At 37.0% G+C, this 14,084-nt stretch overlaps 1 protein-coding gene across 9 annotated transcripts in view; it reads left to right on the top strand.

The window, feature by feature from the left end:
• The window catches only part of KIF21A (kinesin family member 21A), a 95,803-nt gene that overhangs the window by 39,467 nt on the left and 42,252 nt on the right, over nucleotides 1-14,084 (top strand). For 5 of the 9 annotated variants that reach the window (XM_032107951.1, XM_032107953.1, XM_032107950.1 and 2 more), the window contains exons 8-15: nucleotides 3,759-3,954; nucleotides 4,732-4,921; nucleotides 5,547-5,610; nucleotides 6,406-6,609; nucleotides 9,950-9,988; nucleotides 12,205-12,289; nucleotides 12,464-12,581; nucleotides 13,712-13,900. In XM_032107951.1, the coding sequence (XP_031963842.1) occupies nucleotides 3,759-3,954; nucleotides 4,732-4,921; nucleotides 5,547-5,610; nucleotides 6,406-6,609; nucleotides 9,950-9,988; nucleotides 12,205-12,289; nucleotides 12,464-12,581; nucleotides 13,712-13,900 (1,085 nt within the window). The remainder of the gene's footprint in view (nucleotides 1-3,758; nucleotides 3,955-4,731; nucleotides 4,922-5,546; nucleotides 5,611-6,405; nucleotides 6,610-9,949; nucleotides 9,989-12,204; nucleotides 12,290-12,463; nucleotides 12,582-13,711; nucleotides 13,901-14,084) is intronic. The other 4 variants (XM_032107956.1, XM_032107954.1, XM_032107959.1 and 1 more) reach the window with 1 other exon arrangement.

Genomic DNA, 14,084 nt, shown 5'->3' with positions numbered 1-14,084 from the left:
TTCCCATGAAAATATCTGGAGACAGAAAATATCTGTATAGGTAATATAAATGTTAAGTTTTGTTTTGTATTTGAAAGCTGTGATGGGTTTTGCCTTAAGAGGTTTTTTTTTTTTTTTTTTTTTTTTTACCCTGTTTTTTAAATGCACAGGAGCTTGGAGTCATCTTACCACAGGCCGTTCGATCTTTTTAGAGATTATATATCTCAGCCTCTGATGCATTTTTTTCAGTTAGCTGATGTTGGATTGCAGCCTAATAAAAACAAAGTAGTCTATCACCAGGGTTGTTTGTATGAATCCATTTGTATACATTCTGCACATTCGATGAAGGAAAGCTTTGACCTCTGGAGGCTTTATGTAAGAAAACATTAGCAAATTTATTAAAATAATACAAATTTTGCATTTGGAATGTTAACATACAAATATGAGGGACCACAGCTGAGTACATTTTAGTAAGGTAGCATTGTTCTTTTATGTGATCCAATATGCCTGGCTCCTATGTTTAGGAGAGTAGGAAGTTTTTTCACAAAGGAAAAGGGAGAAGTGGAAGAAAATTCTCCACTGAGAAGAATAATCTTAAATTGTTGCTCTGCTCTTCAGAGAGTTAATGTTAGTAACAACTTGAAGCACTGCAGTGTGAGGAAAAGCAGAGCCAGAAAAAAAAAAGTAAAGTAAGGACTAGAAACTTTCAAAAGTGCATAAGGGAGGAAGAAACTCCAGAATTATGAAAAAATCAGCAGAAAGCAACAGCATCGCTCTTTTAAGCTCTTTCTGTAAATAAATGCTGAAAGCACTTCACTAATTTTTTAATCAAATACACCAGCTAGTGAGCATTTTTTTCAAACCACTTCTAAAGTCGCCCTGTTGTAGAAATACTATTTTGACTTTAAAATATTTTCGCGTCTCACAGCTCCACGGCTCCCCCTCGTGTTCTTCGGGAGCAATCACAGAGTTCGGTGGGGTCGGGGGTGCCCCGGCCGGCAGCCGAGCCCCGCGCAGCCACTCACTCCCTGCCCCCGGGGGCACCGCGGGGAGAATCACAAGGGTCGAAAGGAGAGAACTCTGGGCTTGACATAAGGACACTTTAAAAAAGTCATAAAGATAAAGCAAAAGTCGCATATGCAAGCAAACCAAAGGAAGTCATTCATTTCCCATGGGCAGGCAGGTGTTCAGCCATTCCCAGGAAAGCAGGGCTCCATCATGCGTTATGGGGACTTGGGAAGACAAACGCTGTCACTCTGAATATCCCTCCTCTTCCTTCTCATTCCCCCAGCTTTATATGGGATGGAATGTCCCTTGCGCCTGATGGGCTCAGCTGTCCCGGCTGTGTCCCCTCCCAACTCCTCGTGCACTCCCAGCCCCCCCACTGGTGGGGCAGCCTGAGGAGCTTCGAAAAGGTCCTGACTCTGTGTGAGCCCTGCTCAGCAGCAACTCAAACATATCTGCATTATGGACACACAGTAGGTGTTTGCAGCACAAACCCGAAACATAGCCCATACTAGCTGCTGTGAAGAAACGTAACTCTATCCCAGCCAAAACCAGCACAAATGTACAGATAGCAAATGCTGCCCCGGAGTGTTTTTAATGGTATTTGTACATATTCTGTCTTTTTCTGACTGATGATAGTTGTGTGGATGCCTTTCTTCCCACTCCCTCCCCCCCCTTTTTTTTTTTTTTTTTGTATGTGACATCTCAAATAAGCACTTTGCTGTTAAGGAAGATTTTTTTCATATATATATATATATATATATATATATATGAAATCCTCCCATTTTGAATGGTTTCTTATCTGGGCTTTGGCAATCAAAATGCATGGAAAAGCTAAATTTTAACAAATATGCAATCTTTCTTCTGGAGAATCAGATTTAGATTTCTTTTAAGCCTCTTCTGTAGCCTTCTAACCTCCACCCTAGGTATTGAAGTCCACATTATTGTTTCTCTCTTAACAAATACAAAAATCTACTAGTAATGATTTGGGTTTGGTTGTAGTTAGTCCTGAGTTAACAGTGATGAAAGCATCATATCACTGTACTATTCTCACAATAATCCTTACTTTAAATACAATGCTGTAACAGTTCTGAAGCAACACTTAAATGTTTCTTGAATTATTCAAAGAAATATGGAGCATTGGTGTTTTAAAAGGAATTTTATAATGTATAATATGAAAAATGAAAACCTTCATAACTTCTGGAGCAGGAGGAGCAGTTTAAAGAAATGAAAACAGTGAAGTAGAACAGTTTTAAAAAACCCTAGTCCATTTTACAATTCAGATAGGAAACCGGAGTTCAAGTGGTTCAGTTTTCAAGATGGACACATAGCAGAATCAGTCCTCTAAGATTTAGAAAAGTAAGCGCATTCTCAATGTCAGAATTAACAATTTGTTCTTAATCTTGCATACCCATATCTTGAGGACTAAAAGAGTTTGGAGAACTGGCACAAAGGTAAGGGTGAGGGCTGAGGAAGAGTTGCTGAAAACTAAATGTTCTTTGTAGCCCCAGGCTACTTCCTCTTTCTAGCTTAGTTTCCCAGTGTGTATGGTGAATATAATTGCTTGCCTCACAGAGCATTGCATGTGTTTGTTTCAGTCTGAAATTACAGAAAGTGAAGATCATAATCTAGCTTGCCTGATGCAGATATTGCTCCTTTGCCCCAAAGACAGTTTGTTTTTCCTAATGTATAGAGAGAAGCAAATTCCTTTAAAACTTGGAGGAGTGTTCTCAGTCCATCAAATGCAGATGTTTTGCCCTATCTATTGAGAATTTAGGCAATGTATGCACCTTCAGCATGATCTGCAGCTGGAATGCTGGTTCTGACCCTCTAAACTGTTCTTATCTGATGTGAAATAAGTATGCTCCAGGGAGTGAGGGAAGGAACCTGTTGAATGATGAAAGCACTTGGTTGGAGTGAAAATTGGGGTGTTGTTTTTTGTTTTTTGGTTTTTTTTTTTTTCTTTTGTCCTGCTGGTTCCTACTGGTCTATCTGCTTGATCTTTTATTTGGAGCAAGGAGTACGTTCTCATCCTGCAATAATATCCCATGATGGGATGGCTAGGGGGTGTTGTAGGAAACTGAAAGGAGGATGGCTGTTCATAGCCCTCTTGGGCCAAAAGCTCAGATCCTGCTGCTCTTTTTGTTGCAGAAAGTTGCTCTAAGCAGTGGTGTTATGAAATGTGGTACAAATACAGTTATAGACAGATGTGCTAAGGGTAAGGACTAATTTTGGACTTCTGTTGGGAGAGCAGGAGATAACTTGCAGTGGAGGATTCAGTCAGTTTGGAGCCTCACGTAGAGAATAGGCACATTAATCATGTTTGGACAGGTCAGATGAGCATTTGAGCACCTTTCAGATGAAGTAGGTAGGCACCTCAGGAATTACAGTAGGCAGTCCTGATGGCTGCATGATCCAAATCACTGTCTAGGAATTTGGGTTGATCATCAATTCTTTAATCTCAGTTTATATATGATTAGGCAAACTGAATGTAATTTGAATAACATTTCTGGAAACACCAATTAACTGCTTTTGTAATTTCATGTGTAGAACAAGATCTAATCTAGTATCTCCTATGCTATACTAAGATGATGCAAGATGTAACACTGCTGATCTTTTTGGTTCACAGTTTGCTGAGAGCTAGATGGAGAAATATTTTCACTAATGCTACGAAGTTGCTATTCTTGTTTCACCTTCTGCCTGAGGACCTGTTAGATTTTCTCTGCTCTTTTTGTTCTTGATGTGTAATGTTGACCTGTGTTTCTGACTTGCAGTCAAACGCTCATGATAGCGTGCGTGAGCCCTTCAGATCGAGACTTCATGGAAACTTTGAACACATTAAAGTACGCCAATCGGGCACGGAACATCAAGAACAAGGTGATGGTTAATCAGGATAGGGCCAGTCAACAAATAAATGCTTTGCGCAGTGAGATTGCACGGCTACAGATGGAGCTCATGGAATACAAAACAGTGAGTTTATCCTCTTAGGATTTCTTCTGCTTTCAAAGGCTTGTAATTCCACAGCTTTTTTTTTTTTCTGTTGGCTATTTTCACTTCATACACTAAAAACATTGTAATAGCAACCCTGATGTAAACAACACTTCTAATTCTAGTGATGACCAGATATTTTTATAAAAAGTAGATTGTATCCGCAAAAAAAAGAGAAGTCAGCAAATGTCAGTGACATTTACTGATGCTGCGTGCTATTTGCTTTTTGAAAGGCAGTGAGAAGGTCACTTCCAAAGCAAAAATGACCAAACCACAACTTAGATTTATGCGTAAGTGAATGTGTATTGCTTTTGAAAACTTACTAGACAGCTAAAACTATTTGTGTTTTAAAAATACAATTTCAGTTATATAAGGCAAATAGTCATGCCCGTTTCTTCCTGAAGTTTATACAGGGTTTTTGGCAATAATTGTCGTTACTAGACAGCGTCACCTTTTGTTCTTCTTGAGATAGTATTCTGATTTAATAGTTATCTTCTTATTTCTTAACCTCTTCAAGAACTTGTATTTTAGACTAAAGTGGAATTACACAAAACCCAGATGCTAAGGTGTTGGCCAGACATCAATCTTTTGAAAACTATCCATTTATCATTGTTTTAAACTTCTTGAGAGAAGATTATCTTTTGCTAAGAATGTCTGCTTGGAACTTTAAGTAATCTGTGGATTGCATTTACTAAGTTCAGTTTTTTGCATGTGTCGGTCAGCCTTTACTACTAATAAAATATTTTTACTTTCTTAAAGGGTAAAAGGATTATAGATGAAGAAGGCGTTGAAAGCATCAATGACATGTTCCATGAAAATGCCATGCTGCAAACAGAAAACAACAACCTGCGTGTTAGAATTAAAGCAATGCAAGAGACTATTGATGCTCTGAGAGCCAGAATAACGCAGCTTATGAGTGATCAGGCCAACCAAGTGCTGGCCAGGACAGGTATGCTGTGAGTGTGATGTGCATGAACTGCTTCATAAATTCATGAACTTAAATTAATTTTATGTTCTTGCTTCACTGATCCCTTGGAATGAAGTGATGCCTTTTTATTAGAAATGTAGGACCTTCTTTGGTAGAGATAGGCCCCCATATGATTATTTCTTCTGTTTCTGGAGTCTTTTTTTAATAATAGAAATATTTTTGTACCCTAATTTGATCATCCATTTAGGAATGTCAACAACAGGAAATATGAAATAATATCTTTGTATAGGAATTATCTGTATGCTTAGCCCTTGTGGTGGTTTAACAACCAGACCAAATAAATTTGACTCTAAATTAAAATGCAAATAAGTGATTTTGATTTAAGCATTGTTAAAATGTGCTAATATGGAAAACAAGTTACTGATAGTCATATTGTGATCATATGACAGAGGAACCAAAAATGTAATTCAGTTTAAGAAGGAAAGATATTTTACAAATAAGTTAAGGTTTAAATGTGTAGCCCATGTGACTGTTTCCCTTTGCTGGTACCTTGTGCCTAGTAGCTATATTCAGATAATTATACTGTTACCGTCCTTCCTTAATCTTTCTCTTTCCCTCATGCCCCTTTTCTCTCTGTCCTTCAAAGGGGAAGGAAATGAAGAAATTAGCAACATGATTCATAATTATATCAAGGAAATTGAAGATCTCAGGTATTTGCATAATATGTATTTAGACAATTTTTAGTAAAAAAAAAATAATAGAAGTGTTAGCAAGTAAGTACTTCAGCTGTTTTCCTGTGGGGGGATTACTTTAAGAGAGTAGTCCTTCAGCTTCTAAGACCATCTGGTATTGCTCTTGGCCACAAAAATATGAAATGTTAGAGATCAAACTGACAACAGAAAGGAGAGTAAGATGTTTCCTAAATAATGGTGATAATTTGATATTGTTGCATAAAGGACAGCAAAACTTAGAACGATTATCTTATAACTTTATAACCCCATATATAAATGATAGTACTTATAAATTACTTGTTTAAAAAAAAGTTTTAAAAAACCCTTTCTTTTCAAACTCAAAAAGTCTTAAATATTTTAGATATTTTTATTTATCTATTTCTTGGACATATACCATGCAAAAAATTATCTGGCCTATCTTCAGTTAATGTTAGAGCTTTTGTGTAACTTTAATATACCATGTATACGCATAGAGCATATTCAGGTATGCATCTGTGTGTGTATATATATCTGTGTGTATGTTCATACAGACATATTTTCACGTATTCTGTCTAGGTTATATGATATATATACAATATACGTAACCATTGTGTAAAATGGTATCAAGGAATTTACTACTTTGTATTTTTTCAGACTTCACCTTGGTTTGTAGTTTCTTTTTAAACTGAAGGTAACGCATTGAAGTTGCAGAGGCAAAAGAGCGTACATCTCATGTATTGGCAATACTTGTAATTCATGGTCTACAACTCTTCCTTTTTTTTTTTTTTTATTAAGAGCAAAGTTATTAGAAAGTGAAGCAGTGAATGAAAATCTTCGACGCAACTTGTCAAGAGCGTCATCGAGAGCCACATACTTTGGTGGACCATCAGCATTTTCTGCTTCTATGCTTTCTTCTGAGAAAGAGACAATGGAAATTCTAGATATAGCCAAGAAAGATCTAGAAAAGCTGAAAAAAAAAGAAAGGAAGAAGAAAAAGAGGTGGTGTATGAATTATAATGCTATTTGTTTTCTCTTTCTTAGTAGAGGTGTACTTTTTTAACCACTGAGACTTAAAAAGTCTTGTTGTTGTGTGGGTTTGGACCCTAAACTGCTGTTCCTTCAAACCTTTTTACATGTTGAAGTTAGAGTTTTTCTATTGCATCTTTTCTTCCAGTGAAGTGTGCAGTATTTGTAGAATGAATGTCTCCTTTGTAATGAACTTTTCTATGTAATTATGCACCGTGATAAAAACACAGGTGCTCTCCCTAAATTTTGATATTTAAAAAAATTTCTTCTAAGATGCATCTGAAATTTAACAGAAGTTTGAAAACATTATTAACTTTTTTTCAACTCTATGTCAACACTGAAACAGCTTTCTGAAGAAAAGATATTCTGAATAGTTGGGGATTCTTTAGTAGCTCTTGGAATGGCTTCTTTTGCTTTATCTTTTGCTTCTATGAATGTTTTTTAATTTGAGGTTTCCTAATTCTCTGCAACATCATGCTTTGCTGGTTTTTTTGCTGTCCAACTTCTCATCTACTAAAATCCTCATAGACATTGACATAAATGCCTGTTTAGACAGCAGTTAGTGCAGCAAGGCTTTGTTTGTGTACTCAGAGACTTTGCCTCCATTAGAAATCTCTCCGTTTTAGTTGAAATTTTCCATGCTTGTAATCTGCTACTCTTTTTAGTAATGGTCCTTCAGACTTCTACAAGTTCAGACTAAAGCTTAAATAGTTTAAACTTGAAATAGTCGAAGTAGAAAGTAGATGAGGGTCACTGATATCTGCAATTTGTCCTTTATCTATAAATCTGTTTACCACACAAATGTCTCATACTTGTAGAGAACACTCATTTTAACAACAACTAGATTCTTCCTTTGTGTATCATTTTTCAGGATGCTCTTAGACTTCTATGGGGATTTTGATAGATTTTGTCTCATTTTTGTAGGAACTTGAGGGCAAGATGAAAATATTAAATGAAATCAGCAGAATGTTCTGTCCTCTCTTCAGCCAAGCACTTCAGGATGTCCTTTAACTGTAGATGCAGGAACAAAGAGATTTGATTCTGTATTTTTAACACATTTTACAATCAAGCATGCATTTGACTACATGCTTGGATAGAGCCTCAGTTGTTAGGTCATGTTTTGGGGGGTTTTTAATTTTGGGGGTTGGTGTTTTTTTGGTTGTTGGTTTGATTTTTTTTGTTTGGGTTTTTTTTTATGTGTGTGTTGTTGTTTTTTGGTTTGGTTTTGGGGTTTTTTGGGGGGTTGGTTGGTTGGGCGGGGGGGGCTGTTTTTTTAATTTGAAAGCCAGTCATGCTTTCTCACACCAGGAAAATAATCTTTTGATGGGATAGCCAAGTAGTCTGATCCAAAAATAGGGACTACTTACCATAAATTATTTTTGAGATCAGTTTTGAATCCTAGCATTATAGAATTAGAGGGCTATAGAAAAATGAAAGTTGGAAGAGACCTCTTGATGGTTCTATCTTAAAGTGGGTCTTGTGTTCTATAAAATGGGGTCATACTCTTCTAAAGTGCTGCTAAGGTTTGAATCTATCTACTGGCCAGTCTGCAGACTGTTTTGTAATAAATATTTAGAAATTTCTGAGGTGCATATGCTAAGAAATGTTAGAATTTGAGGGATTATACGTTGTCATGCTTGTTACCTGCAGCGTGCTTCTATCTAATTCATGAAAAGATTATGTTAAGGTTATGCCACTGTGAATTTTTATTCTATTAAAATTTCAGGAATTGGCAGTATGTGCATTAATGTATTGCACAGAAACTTTGCCATGCAGTTTGATAGGGATTCTTTGTTTTAATTCTGTCTTCTGCAGGCATTTAGTTAAATTTAATCTACTATTTCTTTTTAGTGTTGCCATTCTTTTAAAGTCGTCTAACTAGCATTTTTCGATTGAAATGGGATTGATAAGCCTAGCTACTAGTTCTGCCCCATCTGTTGCCTTTTTTGGTCTTTTGTTTCCTGGTTATGGGTCAGTATGACAAAAGGTGCATAATGTTAAATACATGCAATCTACTTAAATTGTTGTGAGGTAGCCTGAAGGCCTAGGAGCAAGGTACTGAATGAGCAGCAGGTATGTACTGCTATGTATCTGTAGCCTTTAACAACCATCTGCCATGAAGTTTATTGGAAACAGGGCAGTAATGTTTTGGCTACTGAAAAATTTACCTGATTGGAGTGTCCCACAGTGTGACTTAGTGTGACTTACCCACTAGAAGACCCAGAGCAAATCTTCCACATTCCTTTCAGTTGTAAGTCAGCCTTATATGTCAGGTAACCATTTTTGACTGTTTTCTTTTGACTTCCCTAAACTTAATTAAACTAAATTAGTGATGAAAGTTACATGGAGTTCAGAGTGCTAGCTTCTAGCTGATACTGAAGGAGAATGGTAGGCAGTATAAGGTGAAAAAGAAAAAGCTCTTGCTCAAAACTTTGTCTTAACGGGAAATGAGGAATTTCAGTAGTTGATGAATTTTAAGCCATCTCTATGCTTACATATGTTGTGCAGACTTTTTTTACCGATAAATCCACATTTATTCAAGGGGAAAATGTACAGGTAGAAATACTAACATTTTGTCCATCTCATTGCTTCTGGTGCATGCTTTTTGTTAATTTATTAAAAAATAACAAGCAATGATTGGCATGTACTTTCCGAATCCCAGAAAAATAAGCTGCAGTTTTCTACTTTTTATTTAAAAACAAACAAACAACAAAACCCGAAACAAAAAAATGAATGCAGTTTGAAGATTTTTGTATGAATTATATTCAGAATATATTAGAGTATTAATACTAAAATTTCCTTATTCCTACTTTATATTACGATATGTTATCAGCATATATAAAACTAGTGCATTGGCTTTTTTCCTGATATGTTCCTGAGAATATATAAGTTTGAGTCAGTGGCAGTATTTGCAATTTTCAGTATTTTATTTGCCAGTTCTAAGTGGAGAAAGAGGAGAAAGCTTTTTCTAGAATTGAGATACTTTCTTAATCCATAATTAGAAATAATTTGCGAAGTTAAATATGTTGTCTAAAATTTCTTCCTTAGTGTAACTTGAATTTGCACTTGTTGTCAGTGGCAGATTAGTTAACCTACGTATGCTGCTCTTTGTTTTCTATTTACTTTCCAACTGTCCAGGATGTATTGCCTTTTTACTACTTGTTGTCTCTTGGTGGTATCTTTTAAAATTTCATTTTAAACTCTGGAAGCTCATATATATCATTTTTTTACCTTCTTATCACTTTTGCTTTTCACTGTCTGGTTTGTCCTTCATTGGCTTGGCCTTCCAATACTGTACCTCGTGCTTTTGAAGGCTACAGAAACTTGAGGAAAGCAGTCAAGAAGAAAGAAGGTTGGAATATTTCCCAGGTTTTTAATTACCTGTCATTTCAATTAACTGGTTGTCATACATGAAAAGAAGTTGGGCAGATTCATAGGTACTTCAGGAGTAGTTCATTTTCAAAATTCTTTCCTGTGTTTCCACTTTCAACCAGTGCTTTAACTGGAAGAAACCTCTGTTGTGGAATTGAGGTTGGCTGGAGTTACACAGTGTGGAGGAAGCTTTTGTGGGGAGGTGGCACCTTTGGGAATTCCTGTTGAATTAATTGTTTTCTTTCTTGCATGGCCTAGGTGGAATGAAAGGCAGGAGGAGGAAGGTGCAGTAGCACAGATAGTATGAAGTGTCTAGCAGGCACTATATGACAATAACAATTTTGGCATGTGAGATCAAGAGTGTCTTGGACCACCACACCTCAGTCAAGTTCGCTGCTTTGGTTTCTGAAAGCGTGTGACTGGAGCATTGGCCATTCTTCCCATTCCATTTCAGCCAAACCAGGAGATGAATAGTCATTCATAGAGTGCAGTTAAGTTGAGGGCTCTAGAAAGAGAACTGTACTATGATTAAAAGTGAAACTAAAGGAGTTTTTGTTTTCCTGCTGTCTGCTTTGATCCAAAGAACCCACCCAGTGCATTGATGCAGACGATGTGAATCCACAGAGCAGTAGCACACAAGTTCAGCAATACGGTTCTGCCTGGGAGAGCTGCTGGCTCTCCTTCCTGCTGTCTCTCCCCTTTCTTAGGCAGAACACAAATTCTCTCTAGTGCTTAGTTCTGTGCTGACTGGAGTGGGAAGGGAAACTGTGGGTTTGCCTCAATCTGCATGAGGATTGCAGTTAAGATCCATTATCTTTTAGGCTTAATAACCAACATAGAACATGTTCTGGGTTGAGGGAGATGAGAATCTGTGGAAACGAGATTGTATGGCTCAGTGTTCCCTGTTTGGCACTTTTTTTGTGTACAAATGTGATTAGACTTTTTAATTCCAGCATCCCCAGCTGCTGCATGGATTAGTTGGTCCAAGCAAAAGCTTTCTGCCTTGTGCATGGTCAGCTTATAACTGGTAATGAGTGGGGCAGAAGGGAATCAGTTAGTACTGAACAGGTTAAAAAGAAATAAAACAAAAAATCATGTGTACACAGAAGCACTGTGTTACTCAACAGGCACTTTTAAGATTCGAGCTCTGTTTTAAAGTCGTTTTAAAGGTGTCACTTGCCAAATTGTAGTGTGTCGAATCTACTGTATATTTCTTGTCACTGCACTAAGTATTGGTATTGTCCAAGAGTTTGATCTTGAATCTGAGCTCCTTTTGGCATCAGTGGAGGAAGATGTGCATTTTAGGTACTGTGCCTGATCAGTGACAGCACAATTTGCCAAACTTTTACCCAGCGGAAGTTAGTTGAGGTGGATTCCACATTATGCAATCCTAACCACATTTTTTCATTATTACCCCCTATGGTGTCTAGTTCTATTCTGTCACAATTTCCCATCCATTGGAGCTTTGGGTTTTGTACATGTAACACTAGAGGGACTGATACCTGGTCTGTGACAGTTTGCAGAGTGCCATTGATTTTTTGTTTTATATTTGCAATTGATGTCTTAAATGTGCACTTTAAAATGTTAAAACTTGCCCTAATGGGTAATACACCAAATTTTCAGGACAAAACCAAAAAGCCCTTTTTATTGTTGTATCAGTGCCTATTCTGAGCATTCTCTTGATGTCAAAGTAGATAACTGATCAAAATAGTGGTTATAGTGTGATAAATTAGGATATTGTTTAAGGTTTATACATAAATTTTCAGACTACTCTAAGTGTAGTAGGCTCCATTGTAGCTCGAAAGTGTAGGAATACCTCTAATTTATGTTGTACTTGCACACAATGTTGTTTATTGTTTCGTAAAAGCTACTCTGGGTACACTGCAACTTCCATGCAAAACGAGTACTGCTGTAGTATATGGAGATGTGTATTCTGATTGTCCCAGTTGTGCAGCGTGCTGGAACAATGTGCTAATCGTTACTGTTACTTTGCAAGCCAAGATTAAGAGTAATTAGGCATTATTTTATTATCTGTGGAAGTTTGGAAGTTGTGTTTTACCCATGCCCAACACCTGTACCTTTTTCTAACTACATTTGTTTTTCATCTTTATTTGAAATTACAACTTAATGGTTTGGGGGATGGAAAACACCTGCCATTTCAGTTCATGAATAATTCATGTCTGCCTCTTCTACTAGTGTTAAAGAGGATAACACAGACAATGAGCAGGAGAAGAGAGATGAAAAAGGCACTTCGGAGAGAGAGAATAACGAATTGGAGGGAGTAAGTATTTAGAAGTGTTTGGTTTATTTGTTCATTGTTTGTTTGAAGATTTACAAGGTTATAGAAAGGAAATTAGGAATGGATCGGGTGAATACTGCAGCTTCACAGTGATAGTCACAAATAATTGATGCATGGAAAAGTGTGGGGATGCTTTAACCTCTGGACATTTTGTAGGAGGAGATTCAGGAAGTCAGTGATCATGACGATGAAGAAGAGGACGATGATGAGGATGAAGATGATATGGAAGTTGTTGAAAGCTCAGATGAATCAGACTCTGACTCTGATGAAAAAGGTGATGTTAGTGCAATATTCTGTAGAGTTTCACAAATAGTATCTGTCAAACCTCAGGTCCTGGTAGGCAAGAAAGTGTGCTGTCAACCAACTGTCTAATTCTCTGTGAAGTGTATATCCAGTGAATTATTTTTTTGGTTATGGTGCAAAAACATGTAATAGACAGCTGATCAAGTGTCCCTCTATTGGTTTTGAAATTGACCAGAGGCCATCTGGTGTTTGATAACATGTTTCTTCCTTGATTAAGACATCCAAAGTGTAAGGTTTAAGTACTGGTTTCTTTTTATTTCTTTGGGACTGATCACCATGGTGACAGCTCCTATCAGCTAATTTGGAAATGGTAGTTTAATTTTGAAAAGGCTGGGAGTGTATCAGCCTTCCTCATTTTTATATGGCGTGAGTCACAAACAGCAATTCTCTCATATGAGTTGGTCCAAATGGGCAAACCAAGTCTCTTGGTTTCTTCTTGTTTAGGAGTCGCACAAACCATTAGCAGGAACCTGAAAAAAAATAATCCTCAGCTGATATCCTTATTCTGAAGCACAAATTCCTAAAACAAAAAAGGACCTAATTGGCTAAAGAAGTTAATTAAACTTTTATGAATTTATGATGTGGGTTAGTCCTTTTCCCTCCTACTTTTTCCCTTCACCATTTCACTTCCATAACTGTGATGGGTCCTCTCTTCTGAGAATTCTGTGTCTTTCTAAGAGCTAGAGAAGGGAAAGGCTCCATTTGGAGTCTGCCAGCAGTCAATTTTTCCTATTATAACTTGCTGGGTTTATGAATGACAATTATTCTTCAGCCTGAAGAGGTGTGGCTGAAATCTTGAAGCCTTTTTAATGGGGAAGGACAGATTGCTGATACTGCAATTTAAATGTGTGTAATTACAACATAGGGGCAACTTTGATCCAATGTGAGCTCTTTCCCTACCTCTTTCCCGGTTCTAGGATTTAGACTGTTGAAGGAGGAGACTTTAACATGAATTGCAGATAAGAGGGTTGTGTGGTGCAGTGTGATTTGTGTGGAATCCTCCTGTGCACAATTTACATTTCCAGTGACCCTAAGATTGTAAGGAGTATCTGTATTCATGTGATCCTTGCTGTTACTTTAACAGAAATCTTTCTGTTTTAGAAAATTATCAAGCTGACTTGGCAAACATCACCTGTGAAATAGCCATTAAGCAGAAACTGATAGATGAGCTAGAAAACAGCCAGCGAAGGTTACAAACACTGAAAAAACAGTATGAAGAGAAACTAATGATGCTACAACATAAAATTCGAGACACTCAGCTTGAAAGAGATCAGGTTCTTCAAAACTTGGGTAAGAAGTACAGAATCATTGATCTTGTATAAGCTCTTCAAGTTGAACTGTTTTCTACTTCTCTCGTTTTCTTTTTCAAATTTGATGAAAAATTACAGAGGACAGAAATAGGTTTGCACCCATAATGCCAGTGAATCATTCTTTACTCACTCTAGTTTCTACCAGAACTGAGAGTAAAATTTTT

The sequence above is a fragment of the Corvus moneduloides genome, chromosome 4, assembly GCF_009650955.1.
Source record: "Corvus moneduloides isolate bCorMon1 chromosome 4, bCorMon1.pri, whole genome shotgun sequence".
Classification (NCBI taxonomy): domain Eukaryota; kingdom Metazoa; phylum Chordata; class Aves; order Passeriformes; family Corvidae; genus Corvus; species Corvus moneduloides.
Note: the sequence above shows the minus strand (reverse complement) of the source record. Positions and strands in the feature narration are given on the sequence as shown.